Here is a 23,692-nt window from a genome sequence, read left to right as displayed (position 1 = left end):
AGGAAGGGGGCGTGGTCGGAGTCGCAGCCGCCAAGCCGTGGCTCGGCTTCGTTGCCCCAAAAACTAGTTCGTCATAAATTGTGTTCAGCTCTGCCAACGGGGACTTTCGCATGCGACAAATATTTCCCAATGATAAATGCGACACATTTCAGCGTCTCGGGAAATTCTGCACTCGTCGCTGTGAACTCCGGCCACCTGTTGCCGCTTTTCCAAATGGCAGAGAGCCAAAAACGAACGCGACCCGTTGCATTGTAATTCAATAGCCCCACCACAATAGCCCCCGCACTTGCCAACTGATTTATGTCCGCTTGCAAATTGCACCCACACCCAGCCCAGATCTCCAGTTGAACGCATTCCAGGGAACCGTGGTAAGATTTGGTGGCAAAGTTGCCTACAAGTTAGGGTTCTTTACTTGGATGTTCAAATGTAAGTAATAGATAAAAACATTTATCAATTTATTTGATAAATGAAGTAATGCGACTGACTTTTATTTGTGACTCCGAATCTGTTGCATGTATAATGAGTTCATTATACACTTTTTCTTCCCAAAAGCATACATCATTCCCCCACTGATTTTGGCTACTTTGAACCACTGTGTCTGCACACTGGCATTGCTTTGGTTTCTCATTTAATTTTCATATTTTAGGCTTTGACAAATTAAAAGGCATTTGCACCGTTGTGGCTGCCACAGAGACAACGATATTTTGCGGCTAACCACGTCTCGCCGGATGCCGTGGGTTGTCGATGTTAATGGCTAATGGCTAAAACCACTGCTGCCGTCGGACCTCCTCCTCCTTTACCCCTCAATTGAGCACTTTGAAGGGGCATTTTTTTGCCGCCAATAAAGAACGGCTTTTAAGATTTTTCAAAAAATAAATGGGTACATATAGAAGTGGCAATTTTCCAACATTTCCAACTTAATTGAGAATGGATTTGGCATTTAATGGATTGTGTTGTCATGGTATTAAGTTTTCGGTAAGCTGTTAATTAATCAAGTGGCATAAGCGATAACGATGTGGCATTCCATAAAAACAAGAGCCGGATGCGATGTTTGAGATCCCAACCAAACATCATCCAGATAGCCAAAAATGTAAATACATTTTGGCTACAACTTCACTCTCTAATACTTTCGCTAGAATTCAGGGCAACTAACTTCCATAATCTCTGAGCAATCTTTGGCCATTAATTGATTTAAATATCGGGCAACATTTATGAACAGCAAATATATCAAATTAGCGCCAAAACTGAACGCTATCAAAGCGCTCCATTAAGACCCCACCCCCAAAGAAGAAAAATAAATACAAATCGACTTCAAAGCGCCGTTCGAAATGAACGCAAATTTGACTCCAGTTTGGGTTTAACCGACTTTTGGCTGCGGGGCGTTTAATTGAATAGTTCGGGCTCACAGATTTGCATACGTTGCAGGCCACGAAGCTAAAACAAATAAGACAAATCACGCCCAGCATTTGCGATAAGCGAGCCACGAACTGGTCGCTCTGTTGCAACTGTTGCAGGTACACTTAAAAAAAATAGCAACTAGTTAAAAAGATAACTAGCATCGAACGTATTATAGGTAAATATGGAACTGATCTTCAGAGTTTTTCTTGCTAGTTCGTTACTGGATATTTTGCTATTTTTTAATCTATATTGCAAACCCCTGATTATATTATTTCCAGTGTATTAATAGCGAAATGAAATGCCGACCGATATCAGAGTAATTTAAGTATCCTGCGGCTATCGGTGCGCATGCGTAATGCGATATTACGTATACGCTGCGTTGTGCCGTTGCTTACCTAGACTGTGGTGTTTCCCCGGTCCGATGCTATCGCTAGCCTCCTCATCGCTGTCGATGTGCGGAAACGAGTTGCCCAGACAATAGAGTGGCAATGCCGGCGAGGTGGAGGCACCACTTGCCTCATTACCAACGCTGTTGCTCCTCATTTTGGCCTCCGAGTGGCTGGTCAGGAGCTCCTCGCCGGCACTGGAACTTGAGCTGGAGCTGGAGCTGCTGCTCCTGTCGCTCACATTACTGTTACCCGACGAGGTGGAGTTCATGCTATCCTGGCGATTGGTCAGACGCCTAAGCATGTAACGGCTGTTGAACAGCTTGTTTTTGGTAATCAAATCGCTGCGTCGCAACGCGCACTTTGGTGATCCCAACAGGTTATTGTTGCATCCATTATTGTTGGCCTCATCCAGAGAGTCCTCCCCGCGGTCATGATGCATCGGCATTTGCAACTCGTTGAGCGAAACGCGCTCGATGCTGCGCTCCACGCTCACCAGCAGATTCTGCAGCAGTTGCGGCAGTTCACCGCAATCGGATGCCATCAGTGCCGCCGCTGCCGTGGACATTTCCAGCTGGAGCACGCTCAGGGGCAACTCGCCGGGATTCTCGTGGTCGATGCAGTGGCTCTGGACGCTCTCCTCCTTGCGGGACGAGCGCCAAACAGCATAGAGCCGCGGTTTGCAATCCGCGTCGCTTTCTGTAGATTCTGCAAGAGGAAGATGATGGGAGACCAGTTATTGACGGAACTACAGATATGTACTTGTACATTTTTTTGGAAGAATGAGTGTGCTTCATTTAATTTGCTGGCATCTTATAGATATTTAACGCTAATCATTTAATAAAATCCGTGAATTGTCTTGCTCTTACGTATTATTGTACGGGTCAAGTCGTAAATAAGTTATTAGTCATAAAAATATATGGTTTCCGATTGCAAGCATAGAAAAATATAGCAATAAAATAGTTTTACGCGTTAGTTTTTAGACTCAGGCACTAAAAAAGTTATAATTTTACAAAAAAAAAAAAAACGAATTCCCTGAAGCTTCGGCAAAATATCATCAAAGCTTAATGTTTATTTGTATCTAATCAAGGGAGTTAAGCACTTGATACTTAATTTTGTTGATCATAAATTGAACAAATAATTAATAGTTGGAAGACTTTATATTCTATATCTAAATAAATACCTAGAAACCGGCTTGCTTTACTATTCTCCTGCTCTTGCTTCCATTCTAGAGCATTTAAATTGCACAAGCGAGCCCTAGACGGCCGTAAGTGATCGATTATTTTGATTAGTGGTTACGGACTCGTGCGCCTGCCGCCATAATCATAGTTATAAGAAGGGCCAGAGCACACCGATTCCGATCCCAGTCGACCCACTTACCCAATTTGATGCAAAGATACAGCTCCGACGGACGAAGTGCGTGCGCGATCTCAGCGTCGCTCAGCTGCAAGACCAGTGCTCCATTGGATGTTGCCAAAGGCCAGCCGGGATGCCATAACCAGGACTGCAAGAAACGATAAGCGGTATAAGTGCCTGATTGCAGATTGAGTAACGAAATCATTTGCAAATTTTTATTATTACTACGATTACATGTTCGGCCAGAAATTGTGCAGGCCACAACACCCGCAAGTGTTAAGCTGCGGAAAGGAAACCGAAAACGATAAAGAAACCAAAGCCATAGCTGGCCAAAACTAAGCGAAAAGACCAAAAGCCTCCACTGCCTGGAAAGCGCATTAAAAATAGCCCAGACTGTCCGACGTCAGACATCAGAGCTGGGATATTTGGATATTTGGATATTTGGAGGCCTGAATGTTCGAGGTCTCCCCCATGTTTGTCCGCCAGTTGGCCATATCGGAGATGGCGAGTGTGGCAACTTTTGGCCGCCCCAGTACCAAAAGTGCACAGGAAAAACAGATAACTATAACTATATTTGTTAACCACAGACTAAAGAGATATGAATAGTTCCCTTGTAAAACGGAAAAGGAGTTTCCAATCGAGCATCGACTAGCTTAAGATATATAAGTTACGCATGTTTAAATTTTAATACTTGGAAGATTGAAATAATTTAGTATGATAAACTAATTTAATGAATGAAGTTCCTGTTAAACTACTTAACAAAAATAACATTTTTTTGTGTGTATTCCCGAAAAGCCCACGAAAAAAAAAAAAAAACAACGGAAAACAGGCACCGCCTGGCGATGGCGATGGAAAATTATAGATAAATCATGCAAGTCAAACTTTTGGCAATTTTTGCTAATTTTTCGTTATTACCCTCAGCGTTTGTGCCAAACTGAAAAGACTGAATAGCAGAAAACCCAACGCAGATTTCACCCCTACGGGAATGTGAAATCGAATTTGAGACCCGCGACTGCAAAAGGCTAGAAAAACTAAAATCAAAAAAATCAAAAACCAAAGCGAGAGAGAGAGCTCCTAGAGACCCGAGTTAAAGCCCGATCCTTTTGGTCAGCTATTAATTGTTACAATGCGAAAATGTTTCTTCACATTGTTGCTAATTTGCCAGTTGCTCAGCGATTTTTTCAACATTTGATTTTTGTCTTGTTTTCGTTTCGCTTTTTTGGAAAATCAGATGGGGGGAAAAAAGGTGCGCACTGGCTTGATTTATAGCGCCTTTTGACTCAACACAAAAACTTGGATATTTTATTGGTAACAAAGCGATGGTTGTTGTGTTTTTTTTTTGTTATTGCACATGCCACCCAGTTAGGAGCGAAAGAGAAAGACATAGCGGGGCAAAAAGAGAGAGAGAGACGCGTACATAAATCAATTGTTGTCGCTCGAGAGGAGGCATTGGATGGGGGGCGGGGGGATAGGGGTTTTTTTTTAGGGGTTCCAGGGGCCTGAAGAGGTTGCCCGATCGAAATCCATTCAAACAGAAAATGATCAATTTTGTCATTTGATCAAAGCCGCAGCAACGATCGCAACGCATCGTTTACAATCGATTGAACAAAATGATCATCGCCGATCAACCGAACCACACAACGACAACAACGCAACCACTTCCTTCGCTCGAAAGCCATCTCCCTCACCCCACTTGCTGTCCCCCTCTGTATGATATATCGGACCTGCACTGAAAAAAAAATGTACATACAATTCATGGCTTATGTGCCTACCAATTCATTGTAAAGATACTTTTAAAGCCTTATTTAAAGTAAAATGCATAAGAGGTATTAGAACACTTTTTTTTGTATGTAAATAAGGAAAATCATCCCTTTTTCTTTCAGTGTGTTTCAGGGAGGTATCGTTGTATAAGCCCCTGTCGCCACATGCTAAAATAATGATTTTCGTAACATTTTCTGCATGATCGCTCCCAGACCCAGCTCCATGCCAAGTACCATGTTCCATTGGCGGTGGCGATGACGATGCCGGTGCCTTCCCCATCTCCATCTCAGATTCGATCTGTTCCGATCGGATCCAATCCCATCCGAGGGGGTTCTAAATCATTGGAAGCGTTTCAGTTTCGTCGTCATTGACCCAAATGCGCGCGTCGCTCGGACGCCGCTTGTCATTGTCGTCGATGTTGCTGAATTGTTTGTTAGTTTTAGTTGTCGTTTGTTTTCGATGGTGTCGCCTACACTGAACGTTATACCAACCCTCCATCAAACAATATACGATTTAATGTCCAAAGACAAGTCACTGGAAACTATGGTTACTATAAGAATTACTTTGAAGGACAGCAAGTGGTCAAGTTAGGTGAGTTATATATACTTAAATGCCATAAGTAAACCTTAAAGGTGGGCTTACGGAAAAAAGCAGTATAAGTACTTCAAAATCCCAACTATGTTTTGTTAGTTTCACAACTTCTTCAAGAATTCTATACTTCTTGAAGGTCAGCAAATGGTTAATGGACCATATCTGAGCTAGAACAAAACTACTTCCCCCAAAAATATTCCATAAATTTAGTGGTTTTGTGTCTCTTCCCAGAATTGTAGAGACAAAAAATAAAAAAAAACGAACGAAGGGTATTTCACCACAAAGATACAAAAGTATCTTTTTTGTTCTTCAGCTTGGCTCGTTTTCAATTTGCTGAGGGGCGACAAATTTCCGTTCCATTGGCGGCTTTCGGCTTTCGAGTGCCTGAATGCCATAAATCTGCGGGCAGATTTTGTCGAGGATTTGTCTGAATCCTTGCCCGGATCAGAGCATATATCATTCCATCATGGTTTGTTGTTCAATTTTTTATATATACTTTGTTGTATTTTTTTTCAACATTCCCACGCCTTTGATGTTGAAAACTAAATTACCGACCGGCAGCCGCAAAAAACGAAACGGAATGAAACAAAAACCCATCAACAGGCGGCGAAGTCAGCGAATCGACGGGCCGTATATATATGAGTAATCAAGCCGACATGGCCCGGCATTAGCATATATGCAGATATAAACATATCTGTATCTGAATATATATATATATATATATATATGTATGTATATGTGAGTGGTGTGTGGCCGAGGAAACCGAGTATGAATGGGCCATGTCCCGGCGTGTGGCGCCCAGCCTATGGCAATTATTCAATGCGGGTGCAGTCGTACACGGATTTGGATTTTGGACTTCGCTTTTGGATATTGAAAGAATCATGGGGACCACCATCGGTGCCGACAACATTACGCATGCGAAGGAGCACAGGGCGCGTTGCACAAAAATAAAACGAAATGAAATAAATCGACACATTCACATGCACTTGGCTGGCTTGTTGTCTTAACAAATTGTAGGCAAAAAATGTGCGCTGCTGGGGCTTAAATTTCGTTTATTGCCAATTTTCGGCTACACATATGTATGTATATATAAAGTTTTTTTCTTAATTTCTCAGCTCGAGTCGTAATTAATTTGTTGGGAAAGAAGGGCCACACCTGGTCAAAAGCGCCGCCAGCAATTGATAATTATGATGTGTAAGCGGCGGCCTCGGCATTTTATATATTTTGTATTTAAGCGTTTTTATTTTGGGTGGGATGTCCAATGTTTGATTTTGGCCGGCGATTCCGTTACTTTTGGCCAAATGATGTTTGATGGCTAACAATTGATATTTGGCTATTTGTTATTAAAGTTTTAAATTGCCGCTGGTGGGTTGACCAACGAGGCGGAATTTCATCTGGCAGGAAAAAATGGCTTGAAAATTAAATAACACACTTCTTTGTCGGGAGGAACATTGCAAAAGATTATATAAGCCAATACGAGAAATTTGGGATATTAATGGCAAAAAATAAACTTTCTTCACCGGCATTTGTGTTAATAAATAAACATACAACGAGAAAAGAAATGTGCCATAAATCACCTGCCGAAGTAGTTAAAAAAGTAATTTGAGTGCTTATTAGCAATTGCTTTTTCGAATTACTTATACGATGGCTGTGAAAAATTGCAAATAAATAGAGCTATAAATAAAGCAATAAGCTGGCCAACTTGTGTTATATATTTAAAGTTTAAAAATGTGAGCTTATTATTTGGATAATTTAATAAATTAAGGATAGGATTTGGAAAGGGGACTATAATAAAAAACAGAGGAGGAGGTTATTTACGATTACAGTTAATCGTTTTGCTGCTCCAAAAACGAAATCATTAAACTCATTGATCTTTTTTTTTTTTGAATAGAATAGCTGGCTATTTTCGCCATTTCCTATTTGGCTGCTCCAATTGATTTCCTACTCCACATGTTTCCTGTGTATCAATTACCATGCCAAATATTCTCGATTGTCTATTAATAGGCGTGTTATTTTGCACTCCCTCTCACTCGAATTTGTTTTTTTTTTTTTTTGTGAAATTTTTTGCAAGCTTTGAACTCTTGCAGCAACAGAGCGATTCACTTTATATTTATTGCCATCAACGTCACATTTCCGCTTGATCTGGCGCGGAATGGCCATCAACGGAACGTCATTGGCACCACCAACATTTGCAGTTGTATCCACAATGCACCACACATCCATGAACACATCCATGACCACGTCCCTGTAGATGCCACATTTGATTCGGATCACTCCGGCCACACCTACAAATTGTTTCTGCTCCCCCATAGTGTGTGTTTATGCGCGGCGGGGGCGGAGCAGAACCGCTATATACTTGTAAATATATAATATAAATATACACCGAGAAAAAAGATCTACAATCTTTACAAACCCATATAGATTCAGTTGTAAACTATTAATAGCTACTTAACGATAGGAAAGAGACAAATTGCTAACTAAATATTTCTATTGTCTTCAGATTTTATAGAATTTAAATGCTTGGTACTTTATTTCTTCAAGTGCTTCATATGAGCACCGCTTGTGTGGGGCACATTTTTCGCAATGCAGATGGAAGATGGCACCGGGAGTGAGACGAAAATAGATCAGGTCTAGGCTGTCATGGTAGCTGCACGGTCGGAATGCCACGGCAGCAGTGTTCTTGGAAGCCCCACACTGCCCCACTGAGTGTATCTGCAAATTTGTTGTATTTGTTTGCATTTCGGTGCAACGATCGGTGCAGCGAATTTATTTCGTCTGTTGATGCAGGAAGTTGCTGCTTACATTGGCCCTCGATGGGGTGTTGAAATGGGAATCAATATGGGAATGGGATTGAATTCTATCGGATCGCATTGGATCTGCTGTCACAGTTATGGGTTACGGCTTGAAGGGCTTGAGATAACAAAGACCGTTTCGATTTCGTGGCAACTTCAAAGGCCAGATGCTGGGGCAGGCACAGTCAGTTCTGTTGCAAGTTGCTGGTGGTTGGCCGTTGCAAGTTGCTGTTACATCAGCACAAGACTCTCTCAATTACGAGTTCAATTGGTGGAGGGGGGGTAGGGGCACGAGTAGCAAGTAACAGCAAAAACCGGTATCAGCACAGAGGTTCTTCTGGACCGTGCAGGCTACTCACTGCTCCAATCAACCACTTTCAGTTCACAGCTGATCATGAACTTCGGCTAAATCAGCTGAAAACGAGTTTTTATGGCATAATAACCAAAACGACCGGGAAAGAAGTTAAGGCTCCACACAACAATGATGACGATCTGATCTGAGCGAAGCTCTGTTGTCTGTGTTTGCTCAACTGCTTCGCTTTTCCAGCTTCGCTGGGTAGTTGGACTTGGACTTGGACTTGGACTGGGTAATTGAAAAAGTTGTTAGCCAGATCAATTCCAAAACGGCCGTAAACTTGTTAATGCAACCCAGACGGGCAGAAAACGCATTAAAACACCAATAAGCGTTGTGCCCGATAGAATCTCAACCATCATTTCCCAATTCAAAGGGTCTCGATATTCTGCTCTGGATTGAAAATCGTATTGACCAATAAGGAAGTACAAAACGGGTAGCACAAATATTTGTTTCTCTGATTGTTTTTGGTGGAAAATTCTGGGAAATATTCTAAGTTGCGACCACGAAATGTAATTCCTTGGAAGCAGTTGAAAAACTCAGCGAACTAAGGACAACTGTGCAGCGACAGAGCAACACGGCGAAACAAATCGAAATAAACTTTATGCACGTAAAATTTTAATGAGCACAGCACGAAGTCAATTTCAATGCTAATCCGGCGGCCAAAAGCCAGACGATGGACAAATGGACAAACGGACATTTGACCAGGAGTTTGGCGGACCACCGAGTTGATGTAGTCGCTGCTGCCAGTTGTTGCTTGCTAGCTGCAGTTGCCACTGCCGCTGTTGTTGCCGTTGTTGCACATGTGCCCTAAAGCCACAAATCACGAAGGTGGCGCGATCTGACATCCTACTCACAACGAAGGCCCTCGGGCAAGGTGTCGCTAACACTATGTAACCAACGAGGGGATTATCATAGCTCCTGCACGGAACAAGGGAGCTATAAAAAAGTGGTCATAAACTTTGAGTATTTCCGCAGCGATATGTATGTACGTATCCATATACGGAATATATCGGCAAAGATGTGCACGGAACTTTGCAGCTTTTTAGGTTCGGTCAGCTAGATTTAATAGACCTATTAACTGGTAAAAAGGAAACCCATTAATAAACTGTACTTAAGAATCGAAGCTGACTTTCTAATTTAATTTCAAATGTTTGGCAATGAGAGTATCATTATATGAACACTATATGTGTACAGCTTATCTTAGATAATGTTTGATACTAAGGATTGGTTACTGTTCAGTTCCCAGTTGACTAGTGTAGACATAGAGTTACGCTTGAACTTGACAAATGCCCAAATAACGTGATGCCGAAACAAATCCTGGAGGTGAACCTGAACCGGGAGGTAATTTATTATTGAACCATTTATTAGAGCGTGTCGTTGTCGTGGTCGTGGGCTCTTTGGCTTTTTGGCCGTTGCAGTTGGAGTACTTTGTGGCCAACTGGGCACAATTGTCGCTAGGGCTTGTCAGTCATTCATGGGATGATTTGACGGCTTCGTTTGTTCGCTGAACAATTTATAGGTAACTATTTGCTTTGCCCGGAGCGTTTCTGGCATTTGAAGCAGCCGATTCCCACCGACTACGTTCACGTCTGGCCAGAGGATTGGGAATGGGAGTGGGAATCGCGGGGTGGGAATGGGTCTGAAATGGGGATCGGGCACTGGTTGGATGGATGGATGGTTGGGACGCCTTTGTCTTGGTCTACCTGTTGGCATTGCAGGAAGCGTTCACCTCCACGCATACACCGAGCAATAGAGACATGCTCATAATGAGGATAATCACGATGGCGATGATGACACAAAGACAAAGCTAAAGGCAAACAAATAAGCAAACGGCAGACAGAAGACAGCGATACACAAAAAAAAAAAAACATAAAGGAACAAAAGTATCCATATATGCATGAGTGTTTCTGTGAGCGCCGCGGATTCGGATTCGGTGTCTGCCACTTGACGTGCCTGCCCCATACTGCTCCACCTCCATTCCCCCCACCCCTATATATGGCTACCATTCCAATCCCAATCCCTATCCCAAACCCAAGCAAAACCAAGCCAAGCCAAGCCAAATCGCGACTCATCGCTGGCCTGCGGCTTTTGTGCTGGGTTAATTACTAAGCGAGTCACACGCGCTTGAATTATTCAAGGCTATCTTCTGGATGCATTCGTATCTATTGCCAGCTGCGTTCAGATACAAAAGTCTGGAGATGCGCAGAATATGCTTATCTATGCGATACTTTTGTAAAGCCGGATAGCACGTTTTTTTTTAATTGTACAAAACATATTTATAAAAAAGTTGTATCGCTTTTAAAATTTTAGTTTTCTTTATATCAATTTTTAAATTTAATTGTTTGAATAAAAAGGAATACTATACAACCAGAAGTATTTTAAGAATTGATTATGAGTTTTCAAAACTATTTACTTAATTAATTTCTAATTTTTAAAAGATTAAATTATATTTATTTTTGCTTTATGAAGCAGATGCACTGAGCTTCATCTCTGAATAGTGCATAGTGCACACGCGTCTTGTAACTCAATCTGCTGAATTGCCAAAGGTGGAATTCAGAGGGACGAGGCATCTGGGTTTTTATTGTTCGGGGCGACAGCATTTATGACTAAGTATTTTATAATGAAGTGGCAAATGTGTAGCTGCGGAGTTGTCCGGCTGAATAATTGTTAACATTACACTGCAGATTGCTTGAATTTTTTTGCAGGGTGTATACTACAGTGTACAGGCATGCCGAGGAATTTATATAAAAACAATGGTATCTGTAGTGAAAACATATCTCTTTTAAAGCCACCCAGAGGGTTAGTTATTTAAAAGCGGCATAACATACTAGAAGTAATTATTATTTATTTGTTAAAATGGCAAGGGAGTGATTGTTTAATTGTTCATTTGTTCTGGCTAATTTTATAAGACTTCCAGGACACCCGTAATAAACTCATCAATGTAATGTGATTTCTCCGAGAATTGGTTCTTCAAGTCCCGGGGAAGTGAGCTCATTGACCCGTCAAATGCTATCTTAACGTCATGCCACATATTTCTGTCAAAATAATGTGCACATATTTAGCTGCATAATATTCCCATAGCGTGTATTTTATTTCGAATGTTTGCTCATTGGCAAGTCCAGTCACATATCATCCATATCCTGAACAGCGACTTCCACGGCGATCGTGTGCCTATATGCCTATATATACACACATATATATATATATATATAGACAGTCGGTTCAAACAACACGTGTTCGAATGGCGATTGCACTCACATGAACACACACAGCAAAATGCACAGAGACAAACAGACGGAGCGAGTGAATTTTACAAGTTATTTTATGCAAGCCATAAATATGCACTTTACACTTTGCACATTTTCCCCCCCGTCTAAATCACCGTTTGTCTTTCCCTGGGCGGGCAAAAACAAACCGCATACATATGCCTTGGTCAGATGCTCTTAGTTAGACCAACACAAATACTAGATATATCCAGGCATTCAGACACTTAGACAAGCAGACACATGGCAGACGCCATGGTACTCGGACTACGGACAACGGGCCATCGACTACGGAGTAGTGGACTCCAAAGTTGGGTCCATGAGTGGCGGCCCCCAGAGCCTGCATACAAATTATGTACAAACATGTTTTCAGAAATGTTCAATTCATTATCGCTAACAAATGCCGATCATGTTGTGTTCAACACAGTTCAAAGCACTTTTCTGCAAATTATTGCAAAGATCTGGCCGCTGGATTGATGGACCGTTTCAAATGGAACTCGGAAGCACAGACACTCACTTCATACTCGTAGGCACTTTTTTTTCTCGTTTTCCCCAGACTTTTCACTCTTGGCGCTGCGCTCCTAATCGTAATTGCTGTTTGGCTAAGTGATATGCCGTGTTCAGAGATTCTCAATTACACGGCAAGAAAAGTTCTGTTTGAAGATCGGCAAGCTGCATAGTTCTCAATAAAGCAAAGCACCAGTATATGACTTCTTTTTTATATGATCTTCTGCTTTTAAACACCTAATTAAAAATATCTATTTTGCGCACAAACTATTGGTGTAAAAAAATATCCAAAAGAGACCCTTAATATGTTTTTGTTCTCTGCAGATTTCGAGTTTATGCTGGAATCTGTTTAGCAGACTGTACGGCTTTACCCCATCGCTCCCTTTGCTCGAGAACACTTAATACACAATTTCCGCTTTCGGATCGGTAAAGGGGGAAAATCAAAATAAAACCAAGCCAAGCCAAAGCAATCCACACAAAAAAAAAACCCTATAAAGTACTTGCTCTTCGGCTGGGCCACTCTTTAGATGAGAACGCTGCTGCGTCTGCGCACAAAGGCGATTTAAATTACAGAACGTGCCCGGCTGCAGAGGGTATATAAAAAACAAAACAAAAAAAAAAAATATAAAAAATGCCAACTCGACGCAACTTCCATTGAGTTCTGAGGCGGCTCACAGAACGCAGCACACAAATTAAATAGCAATTAACATGCAGAGGCAGCTGCAAGTTAGCAGTTGCAACTGCGAATCGAGTTGCCACAGGTCAACCAGATGCCCGCCAGTTTACGACTCCAAATCAGCGGCAAATGTGCGCTGTGGCTGATTGATTCAAATAAGTTTATGTGGTTGGACCTAAGTGGGTCACGCCGAGCACTTTACAGCAGCATTTTTTTTTTTGTACTTATAGTAGTATTTTTTAGCTGCCTCCCACGGACAGAGCACCACATGCTCCACAGTGCGTATGCGTTACGAAAATGATTATAAATTACATTGCAAACGGAGCTGGGGAACTGATTAGTGGACCCAGAACCTCTGACAATTCGATTTAGAAGGGGCATAGCACGTAGTGCACAACCCACACTTGCCACCACTTTGTCATTGAAATGGCTAAAAAATAATACAAAGACCTCTCTCTGCGATTCTAACAAGTCCAAAAAGCGTAGGCTGACCCGAAGGACGCTTCCGTGGTTTGTCTTGTACTTTTCATGACTTTTGTCTCTGGCCATGTGTAATAAGTATGCAAATTGCCAATGCGAATGCGAATGCGAGTGGAAAACAATTGATTTTTAATGAATACTGAGGTCAGGGTCGTATTCAAACACTACACTATGCTACACCACACACTACAACATACAAATGAACAACGAAAAAAACACTCGACAATTATTGGCAATAAATGATAATGAACTTCAGACTTCGGGCTGCTTAGCTAATAAAATGTGAAACCAGAAATTACCTCAAAACTATTCGGCGAGGAAATCCTCTGATTTACGCTGATGTGACGGCTTTAAAGCGTTAACTTCTAGGCTGATAGCAGATATATGTGGCACTTGGGAAAGGAGTATATATTTATACTATACGAAGCTGATTCGCACTTTTACGATTATTTCTTGCAGATTGTAAAAAGATCACACATTAAGGCACTTTTATAACGTATTTGCAGGCACTATTCGGGCATCACTCTGTCGCGATTTCAATTTATTTGCATGTTAATTCAACGATACTTTGCACATTTCTTTCGGCGCACTCTGTTAGCTCCCAAATGGCGAAAAGATGCGATACTCTGAAACTACGAATTTACGTATTTAGTTGGCAGTGGCACGTTGCACTTGGTCACTTCTGTTTACTACTCTATACATTCGTCTTCGAGTCGCTTTTCTTTTTCAGGGCTTGTCAGTCGCTTTTTGCCGCTCACAAGACTGCGCGTCGCGAGTTCAAATGTTCAACTGACTTCAGAAAATCCGAACACAGACCCGTTAACAGTGCTTCGGCGTGCCACCAGCCGCTGTTAGCGCGCTGTTAGTTTTGACCATTTTTAACAGCTACTGTTAGGCGCCAGGGCTGCACAAGCAGCAGCTGTAACGTTACATGTTATAATGAACATCAATGTTATATGAAATTAGATTAGTTTTTGAGAAATTAGTGCTTGAAATTTAAAAGCCAATTAAGTGGGAATAACTATATTAAGTATTAACAAAAATATAATTTTGGAAACGTCCAAATAGGTGGGATGACTTTGGTTAAAGCTTAAATTTACATATGCATTTAAGTATGACTCCTGTCATACATTTAACAAATAGTCTTTAAGCTTTTATTTTAGTATTTACCAGTAAATACTTTATTTGCAAACGGCAAGATACTCCTCGTTCAACAAGAGGACACAAAACATTCCATTGCAAAGTGGGAACCTCAGTTGACTTTTGTTGATAAGGGCAAAACTCTGGTGAGTGTAGGTGATATAATCTTGAAAGATTAATTGCGCTGACGAAGAATGTGAGCTGCATGAAGTTCAATAATATGTTGCTGGATTTGATTATCATTGTTATTAATTACAAGCGAAAAGGTGCAAGTATTCGTGTCTCCATTAACAAAATATATAGATGGTATTTGGAGAATACATTTTTTGATTCCAAACAACTGAAAGTAGTTAAATAAATCGCTAATTTTTCCATACGATTTACTTTAAAGAAGCTAGATTAGCAATAGCCTCTAGCGAAGTTCTAAGCAACAAACAACTGCGCCCTTGTAATTTTCGCAACTATTTGCTACGGAGAACACTTATCGCCTGATGATCGACCAATCTCCCCCGGTGATTCCCCAATTTCCACAACGATTTCTCAACTCAATTGTTACCCAACCATTTCTTTTTGGCGGATAAAACCAAAGCAAACTATTTAGCTGCGATTAAAGAACTTCATTCGGGGAGAGCCAAACAAATTGCGGCTAATTTCGCCTGCTGCGAGTAACTGCCTTGTAAATGATATATCTTTTGCTCGGATTTCTGTGTTCTTTATAGGACTCTTACCTCGCCAATTTGATGGGCCGTGCGCAGAGTTGCGGCAATTTGCGCAAATTTGCATAGGAATCGCTGCTCGAAGCGAACCAAACTGCCGTCGAATCCGCACACGAGTCGCTCACGTGCCTGTTGGATTAAAATCGCACGCGTGCGTGCCCAGTAGACGGGATAAATGTGCGACAGATGGCTGTCAATCAGCCGGGCCAGCGTGGCGTCCACGTCGGCGGTAAGTCGAAATCGCTCTGGTGCAGGGATTCCTTCGGGGTTACTCTGCGGCGGAGGAGTTGAGGAAGGTTCCGTCAGCTGGGGACAAGAGAGAAAAATGTAGTAAACTTCATGATAATAAGGATGACTAGCAAGCAATGAAAGAGAATCATGAAATTAGTAATACTACAGCCTTATACAACATTTTTCAAATTTTTAAATTTAATAAATCGACAATGTTGCATGTCGTTTCATTTTCCCTCAGTGTAATTACGTACCTCTGTCTCCAGTGGGACTTCCTCCTCCTTTGGCGGCTCCAGCTCGTCGACCCCCTGCTGCTGCTCCTCGGCAATGCTGGCACTCAAACTGCATTCGATGGGCAGGGCGTCCGTGTAGGACCCGTTACTGCCCTCCGTCAGGTCTTCCACCTCCAAGAGCTCCTCCTCCTGCTCCGCCAGTGCCTGCTCGGATTCCCTCTCCGCGATTGTCGTGGGTGCTGGCTCATTCCTGATCAGTGTGATGGTGGTCGTGGTGGTGGAACTGCTCGTTGGCATCTTGGCCTGACCCGTTAGCCGCTGTTTGCACTTCTTGAGGTACTTTTGAACCCGCGACTTGCTGCGGTTCAATGTGTCTGCTGCGCCGGAGGTGGAGGAAGAGGTTGTTCCCGGGTATCGACAGCACACATAATTAGCATTCGCGGACAGTTGCTCCACCTCTGGTGGTTCCTCATCCTCCTCTTCTCCATGCTCCTCTGGATCCCCCGCCTCCTGATCCTCATCATCGCGAGCTATGGGCGCTGCTCTGGCCTCTTTCATGTCCCTGTCAGTGGACTCTAGGCTCGGAATCTGCCCTCCTGGGATTCCCCCACCCGGAACATCGATTTGCGTGTCACTCGGCACCAAGATCTCGGCTAATTCCGCTCCTGCTCCTGAACCAGTAACAGCTGCTTCTGCTCGCCCTGTCTCGATGTTCGTGTCAGCCTGCAAATGCAGAGGAAAAAAAAAGCTAAGAAAAAGACCTCAGACACGTGTGGAGTTCAGAGTGCGCTCGTGTATCCGCCAGATACACAATTGCCGCATTTCAAATGGGCCAAAGTTCTTTGGCTTGGCACATGCACAGGCAATGGGCCAATGCAAAGAGCCGCATTAAACACAATTGCTTCGGTTACCACTGGCAACAGGGGGCATACAGTGGAGCTAACCCACATATATTATTACTATTATTTAGTATCTACTGTACCAAGTAAAAATATGCATTAATTTAGAAGACAGAAATATTTTAATAATTTTAAATGAATGTTTAAATATCGCAAGCTATAAACCTATTTTACTTGATGTTAAGAAAAGTTTACATTAAAGCTGCTAAAGCGAAGAGTTATTGATTTAATACGCAGGACATTCTTTAAGTGACTAAATATGGAGAACAGGATACCCTAAGTTATAGAAATGCAACTGAAGATTCCAAGATTCGATCCACTTTCCCACAGCAAATAGTGTTTAGAGGAGGGAGTGTGGAGAGGCTCGGGTTGCCTTGTTGCATGTTAAAAGTTAAACAAAAATCAATTGGGGACAGCATTGATCCAAGAGACAAGACTAGGAAAAGGGAGTGCGAGGGGCCGCATTGCATGACAATCAAATGAAACGTCAAACGTTCGTTTCCAGTTGGTTGTTAGTTGGGTGGTTGTTGTTTTTGCCGCTGCCTCAGTTGTCGTTGTCATAGGTCAAGTGTAGCACAGTAGAATTCACTTTCTTTCAGATACGAACACACACAAATTTGCAGTGAAAGTGGATGTGGTTTTCGGTTCGAGGATTTCGAGGGGAGTATAGTGTGGGTATGCGGCCTAGCAAATAGCCAAACTTTGACCATAACACACATAACCAAAAACCTGGCATGTTAAACTTTTCGGTTGGCGAATCGAAATACTTTTGGTCTTTTGGCCAACAATGTGACATTGTGCGGTGCCGGCGCTTTTTCATTTATTTTCCCATTATCCACTCACTCGCCTTTCCACGCCCAAACGAATTTAGCTACTAACTTGGCCAAGGAATGCGGCTAGCTCTGCAAGTCCTGCCGCTAGCAGCTTTTGGTCCTTCGTGCCGGCCTCTCAAGCGCCAGGAATGGCCGCCAGATGTCGCAATCGGCGCCTGCGCATGCTCAATGAGTGGGCCGCATATCCATACCCATACCCATGCCCAAACTCGAACTTGAACCCCTAAACCCCTTCACTCCACTCATTTATTGGCAGTACCGACGAGCCCGCAGAGACACAGATTTCTGTTGTCGAAGCTTATAAATTTCCACAATTTGTTCAGGCCGGGCTTTTTGAAGTGCGGCCAAAGCGACGCCAATAAATACCAATAAATATATCATCAATATTTTCTTTTTGGGCCAGGCACTGAGGGAAAAACTTAGCTCGTATATATAAGAAAAATTACAAAATTAGGAAAAAGTAACTTTTCTTCTAGTTCAGTCGGAAAAGTAAACTAATAAGTTAATCTTTTCGAAACTAAATCTTTAGAAAGCATCACATTTTCTTGCAGTGCCTGATTCTGGGCCTGCATTCCGGCGATTGGCCACCGCTTGATGATCAGTGCCCAGTGGCCATGGCAGTGGCACGCACGATCTGGAAAAAAAAGAGGCAGAATCAGAGGCAAATGCAATTTGCTGTCATGCCAACTCTTGACCAAGTGCCGACCACTGCTCATCAATTAATTGCCCCGACTGGTCTGGTTTGGTTGGCTTTTGGCTGTGCTTTTGGTTTCGACTTGGAATGGGTTCGGCCCGCCCGGGGGCGTTTTGTCGGTGGGTTTCGGTGGGTTTTTATCGGCGGCGGTGGTGCGTGAGTCTTGGGCAGTGGGTCGTTCGGTGGTTGGAGCTGTGCTGCTAGCCCGCTGTTCAAATTATGGCCGCGCGTCAAAAGGAAATCGAAAATGTTGCACTAGTTGGCTGGACAAGCCATTAAAGGAAGGTCGCCTCACTGCACACCGACAGCACAACCTTGGGGCTATGCCATGTATCTAAAATATATGCCGATCTCCCATCTCCTATCCAATTCGATTCAGCACTCTCTCACGCATCTACGGTTTCACCTAACGCCGTCGTGACCCAAATCGGAATCGAACATCTACCAACCACCATCCAAGATACGCTCCCCTTTGATTTAGTGGACTCGGACAAGATTGGAAATTAATTTTTATGCATTTCTTGTCACATTTGTGTTAATCAAAACATTATGACTGCGTTTTCGTTTATTAATTGAACAACCTACTCCGGCAATCTAAACACCTGCGAAGGAGCTGGAGCCTAAAAGCAAAAAAGCTGAAAATGTCATTGCCATTGCCAGTTGGACGCACTGCCTCTGCCCACAAAGCAAATTTAATTTATTGCGTGTGATTTTGATAGCGTAGAGATATACAGAAATATTGCGTCAGTAACTAATTTGTTAGACGATCGTTGTTGCTCGTTGAAGATTGTAACGGGTCGAAAAACTAATATATTAACAAGAATTATAAATCTCATGGTTATTCCATTAAACGAAATACAATTACATCTCGATATGTTTATTAATCGTTGAAAGACCTTTTAAGTTAGTTTATTAACATTCGCATATAAATGGAATTAAAGCCTTAAGATTTAAAGTCGTATACCTTTAAAAAGTAATATAAAAGCCTTGTTTTAGCAGCATATAAAAATGTGAAATAAAATATGTTTATGTGGGAATATGTAAAGATAGTGTAGGTTGTGCAAATTGCATTTTTTAAGAGAAAGACTGAGTGTGTGCGTGTGTATCTGTGTGAAAATGCGTGGGCCAAAACTGCCACTGCTTCCAAATTAAAGTGACAGCTCCAAGAAATTGAAAATGACTGTGAATGCGTGTCGTTAATGGGCTGTCCTAACCCCAGACTAAGGTTAAAGAAAGAGAAACCGAAAGCTGGACAGGAAAACAGGTAAACTGGTAAACGGCGGGGGTGGCCAATATGAAAATGCATTTGCATGGGAGGTTGTCTGGAAAAAGGCCAAAATAAAAATTATAATCTTATATGATGGGTAGTGCTCTAAATGATATTTTACGAAACAAACTGTTTAATGATGAGCCAATATTAAGTGAATAAAAAGGCAATCAGAAAGCTAACATATGTTTTCAATTAATCAGAAAAACCTTCTTAGGTTTTACATCACCTAAACCTGTATCTCAGCTAACTCGACTGCCATAACTTTGAAATGATAAAGACATTGTTATTAAACAATTTCGCATTTAAAGGCGAACCATGCCATTGCACTTCCTTCCACTTATAGGTCAGATCGTCTTATTCGATTACAAAAAAACCCATTTCCTATATCAAATTTGCATCTCGTGCGTTGAATAACAGCTGCATGCCAATTGTCGGAGGTTTATGAAAGGTTCAATGTTTCAGCCTTTTCCGCGCTGAGATTGCAAATGCGTTGCAGATTTTGGTTTTGAGTTTTTAGTTTTCAGTTTTGAGTTGCATTTCGCTGTGGCCGACGAAGACGAACTCAAAGTCGCGAGTTGCAAAAATTCCCACGTCGTGCGTGAGTGCGCGGGAAAATATTAAACAGATTTTCATGTCGGAGGAAAAGCATACGAAAAATCGCTCTCAACTGCAGTTAACAGCTTCGGAGATTCGATTTGAAAGGCGTTCGTCGTCGACGATTTTTTTTTTTTTTTTTTTTGTTGGCAATCGCATGTTGCGGCGTTTTTGCATGATTTCTAGTTAAAATGCAAAACTCTGGCTGCGATAAATAAATATGCATGCCTCGGATGCAGCGAACAATGTGGAAAAAGGCAACCGAAAACTTAAACTGCACTTTGAATCGAAACTGACGAGCAGCGGATGCACAGCCCCCATCTATCCCATTCCAACCCATCCCCATTCCCATGCCATCCACCTATTTGGAATTGGCCAGCCAGCCAACCAAGTTAACAGCGGCAAAATCACCAAACAGGCGGCGCAATTAGCCACCGCTGCCTGCTGCTAGTTGCAATTGCTCTCTTGCTTTATTGGCCATTGAATGCACCGCTCCGCATCCACCTGTCCGTCCGTCCGTAAGTCCGTCCATCTGTCCGGCCAACAAATGAGCCACTGATAAATATTATTAGCGCACGGCCAGTCGCAGTGGCAGTTGCACCACCGAAACCACCGAAAACCAAGTGCAAGACCAGGTCCTGCACCCAGAGTACACTGAAAGCAATTTTACATATATTCAAGAAGAATGAAAGGCCATTTCTGATATGACCTATATAAGTCTCATTCTTCAATTGCACCTTAACATTTTAAAAATATTTTATATTTCACATTTGTTTAGACCTTTTATTGCAGTGCACAGTTCGGTGCACCGGCTGCCACATTTGCGGCATAATCGCAATTTATTTAAATGCGATCCGGGGACTGCGGGGGATGGGACTATTTTGGCTACCACTTGAATTGTAGTCCTACCACAAGTGCTGCTGCCACTCTGCAATTAATATCGACATTTTAACACTTTACGTTGAAATATTGCATCTCTTACTCTTTCCGATTGTTATTATCAATGGGGGCAGACAGTCTTGCCGTCCGTTTATCTAGTTTGGTGGTCGTCCCTGATTCTGCGCAACAGCTTTTTGCCTTGTCTACTCTTATTTTGGCTCCTGCTTTTCCAAGCCGCCAAATCGCGGCTATTTCCTTTGCATTTTCGCTTTGACTTTTCCTATACCCCCGCTATCGTATTTCGTTAATGGGCGGGAAATGCAACTGTCGCCGCACACGAATGTCAAGGAAAACACCGGCGTACATAAGTAGAGATTGCCCTGGCTGCTGATTGAATAACTCCAATCGAGGTGTGATCGAACTAGTTCAGTGTCGGAAATTGCCAATCCTAAGCGTAGCAAATGCAGTCGTAAAGTTTTTCCTCAAACTGCTCGAGAAATGCAGTTAATTCGGTGCTAAAAAATGTGTTTTATGCAGGAGTATATACTGAGACTTTAAATACCTTAGAACCAAAAAGTAATAACTAAATTAAACGCAGCACCTGCAAAATTCCACAAAAACCTGTTGCTCGCATAAAAGTTCCCAAAACTCCTTGCAATGTTAAAAACTTTCGCCAACTTCCCTTAACGAACTGACCGAGCGTTTAATCACAAATCAACTTTCACGCCCCCCCAAAAAAGCGCAAATCACTTGAAAAATATGAACTAAAGCTAGCCACATTAATCTACAATTACTTTGTATGGCCAATGGTCAGAGCCGAGAAAAATGACTCAATTTAAATCAATAAAGGGCAGGCACTTTCGCAAAGGTACGTGGTGACCCCGAATGCTGTGGCGACTGAGGCATTCACTGGGATAGAGGGATAGAGAGTGACCCACCGTCTGAATGGCCGCATACGAGTGCCAGATCAACTTGGGACTGAGGGGCCGAGGATCGTAGTGCAGGCGGGCATATTGCTTCATGAATATTTTCCAGATTACATAAGCCATCGTCGAAGCGTCTCCGGTCATAAAGATCGATATCCACATGCAAATTATATGCGTGCCAGGAAATTGCCGGCACATCCACCTCCAATCCAGATTCGGGTACGGGTTTGGGTTCGGACTTGATGCGTAGTTTGTTGGATTGCGTTTATTGTTTTCATAAATAAAGCGCAGGCACACCGAAATTTGTCGGCTCGCATTATTATTATTATTATTGCTTATTATTATTGTTGCAATGGCGATATTCACTTGGCCAGACAGATTCACTTCATTTTTCACAGCACAATCGCACAAAAAAAAAAACGATTCGAACCGAACCGAATGGCTTAAACCAACAAAGGCAAAAGGCAAAAGGCTGGGCGCATACAAAAGGAAGGCAGTGTGGCAGATACTTTTGGCTCCCCCTTCTCGTGATCTTGTGTATTATTTTAATATTTATTTACATTTTGAGCATTTTGCATAACGCGCGGGTCACGACGGAAATCGTCGGCTGGCAATTTATCAATACATAGTTGTGTGGCCTAAAGGAAAAAGCCAGAGTTAAAGCCGCGGAAAAACTAAAAAAAAAAAAAATGGGCAGAAAGGTTCGCAGACGCGAAATCAAAACAAATGAAAAACGCGCCAAAAAATCAAAACGCGCACAAATTTTGCTTCACTGGGCGTACGTTTTCCTTTTTTGTGTTTTTGTATTTTTTTGTTGTTGTATTGCTGAATCGGTCGAAAAGATCAATATAGGAAAAACGTCAAGAGCCATGAAGTCCGTCTGTCCGGGAAACGAGTTCAAAGCGTTTGCGGCGGCCGCTTTGCGCCAACTAAATTGAAATGAGCGGAGCGCGAAATGGAAAAGCCCAGTCGGTATCGAGGGTGTAACTCACAGATACTCGTACTCACCCAAACCCATTTTCCACTGACTGCAGGCTTCAATGATTTTCCATGCGTGCGACGAAACGCTTGTTGTTTGCATTTCGCCTGGGCTTTTTCGCTTCATTTCAGCTTTTTTTGCTCAAATCGAGCCCAGTTCAGTTTACTTCAGCTCAGCTGACTCAACCGCTCGTTGGCCGGCAGAAAAACGCTCGCGGAACATCAATGGCAGCAACAACAATAAACACAGCACACCCACAATTATCGGTGATTTATAGTGGATGTGGATAGGGATATCTCCACTTTGACGTGCGCTTGGTCACCGATTGCATTAGAATACAATCAGCGAAGGAATACATTTACATACATTTCCGAGAACGTTGCTTTTCAATCTAATTGTTTGGACTTTCGACAACTCAAAAAATATACATATAAATAACCAAAGTATTATGCAGATCAATGCCCAATTATTGCGGGCTGCAAGATTGCTTGGTTATGCAAGGAAAATGATTAAAAAATTAAACAAAAACTGGACTATGTTCTATTTTATGTAGTAAAATCCCTGGCATTACTGCTACGTCTTCATTATCATAACTAAATTTTTTATCTTTATGTATTTGTATAGTTAATACTTCTCTTCCCAGTTCATAGAGTATCTTATAGTACAGTATCTTTCACTTCCATTTAGTCAGCATTTCCGACTGGGGACTGAGTTCTGTTTTATGCACAATGTT

General features: G+C 42.3%; 1 protein-coding gene across 3 annotated transcripts in view; it reads right to left on the bottom strand.

Annotated features, from left to right (window-relative positions):
* Nucleotides 1-23,692, bottom strand: part of Pura (Puratrophin-1-like) — a 46,483-nt gene that overhangs the window by 20,178 nt on the left and 2,613 nt on the right. The window contains exons 1-5 of one of the 3 annotated variants that reach the window (NM_001274604.1): nucleotides 21,993-22,166; nucleotides 15,907-16,608; nucleotides 15,434-15,727; nucleotides 3,165-3,288; nucleotides 1,794-2,492 (exon numbers count right to left, since the gene is read on the bottom strand). In NM_001274604.1, the coding sequence (NP_001261533.1) occupies nucleotides 1,794-2,492; nucleotides 3,165-3,288; nucleotides 15,434-15,727; nucleotides 15,907-16,608; nucleotides 21,993-22,142 (1,969 nt within the window). In that variant the 5' untranslated portion in view covers nucleotides 22,143-22,166. Of the gene's footprint in view, nucleotides 1-1,793; nucleotides 2,493-3,164; nucleotides 3,289-13,864; nucleotides 14,362-15,433; nucleotides 15,728-15,906; nucleotides 16,609-21,992; nucleotides 22,167-23,692 lie in introns of those variants that run through there. The other 2 variants (NM_206294.3, NM_206295.3) reach the window with 2 other exon arrangements.

This window comes from Drosophila melanogaster, chromosome 3L, assembly GCF_000001215.4.
Source record: "Drosophila melanogaster chromosome 3L".
Taxonomy (NCBI): domain Eukaryota; kingdom Metazoa; phylum Arthropoda; class Insecta; order Diptera; family Drosophilidae; genus Drosophila; species Drosophila melanogaster.
Note: the sequence above shows the minus strand (reverse complement) of the source record. Positions and strands in the feature narration are given on the sequence as shown.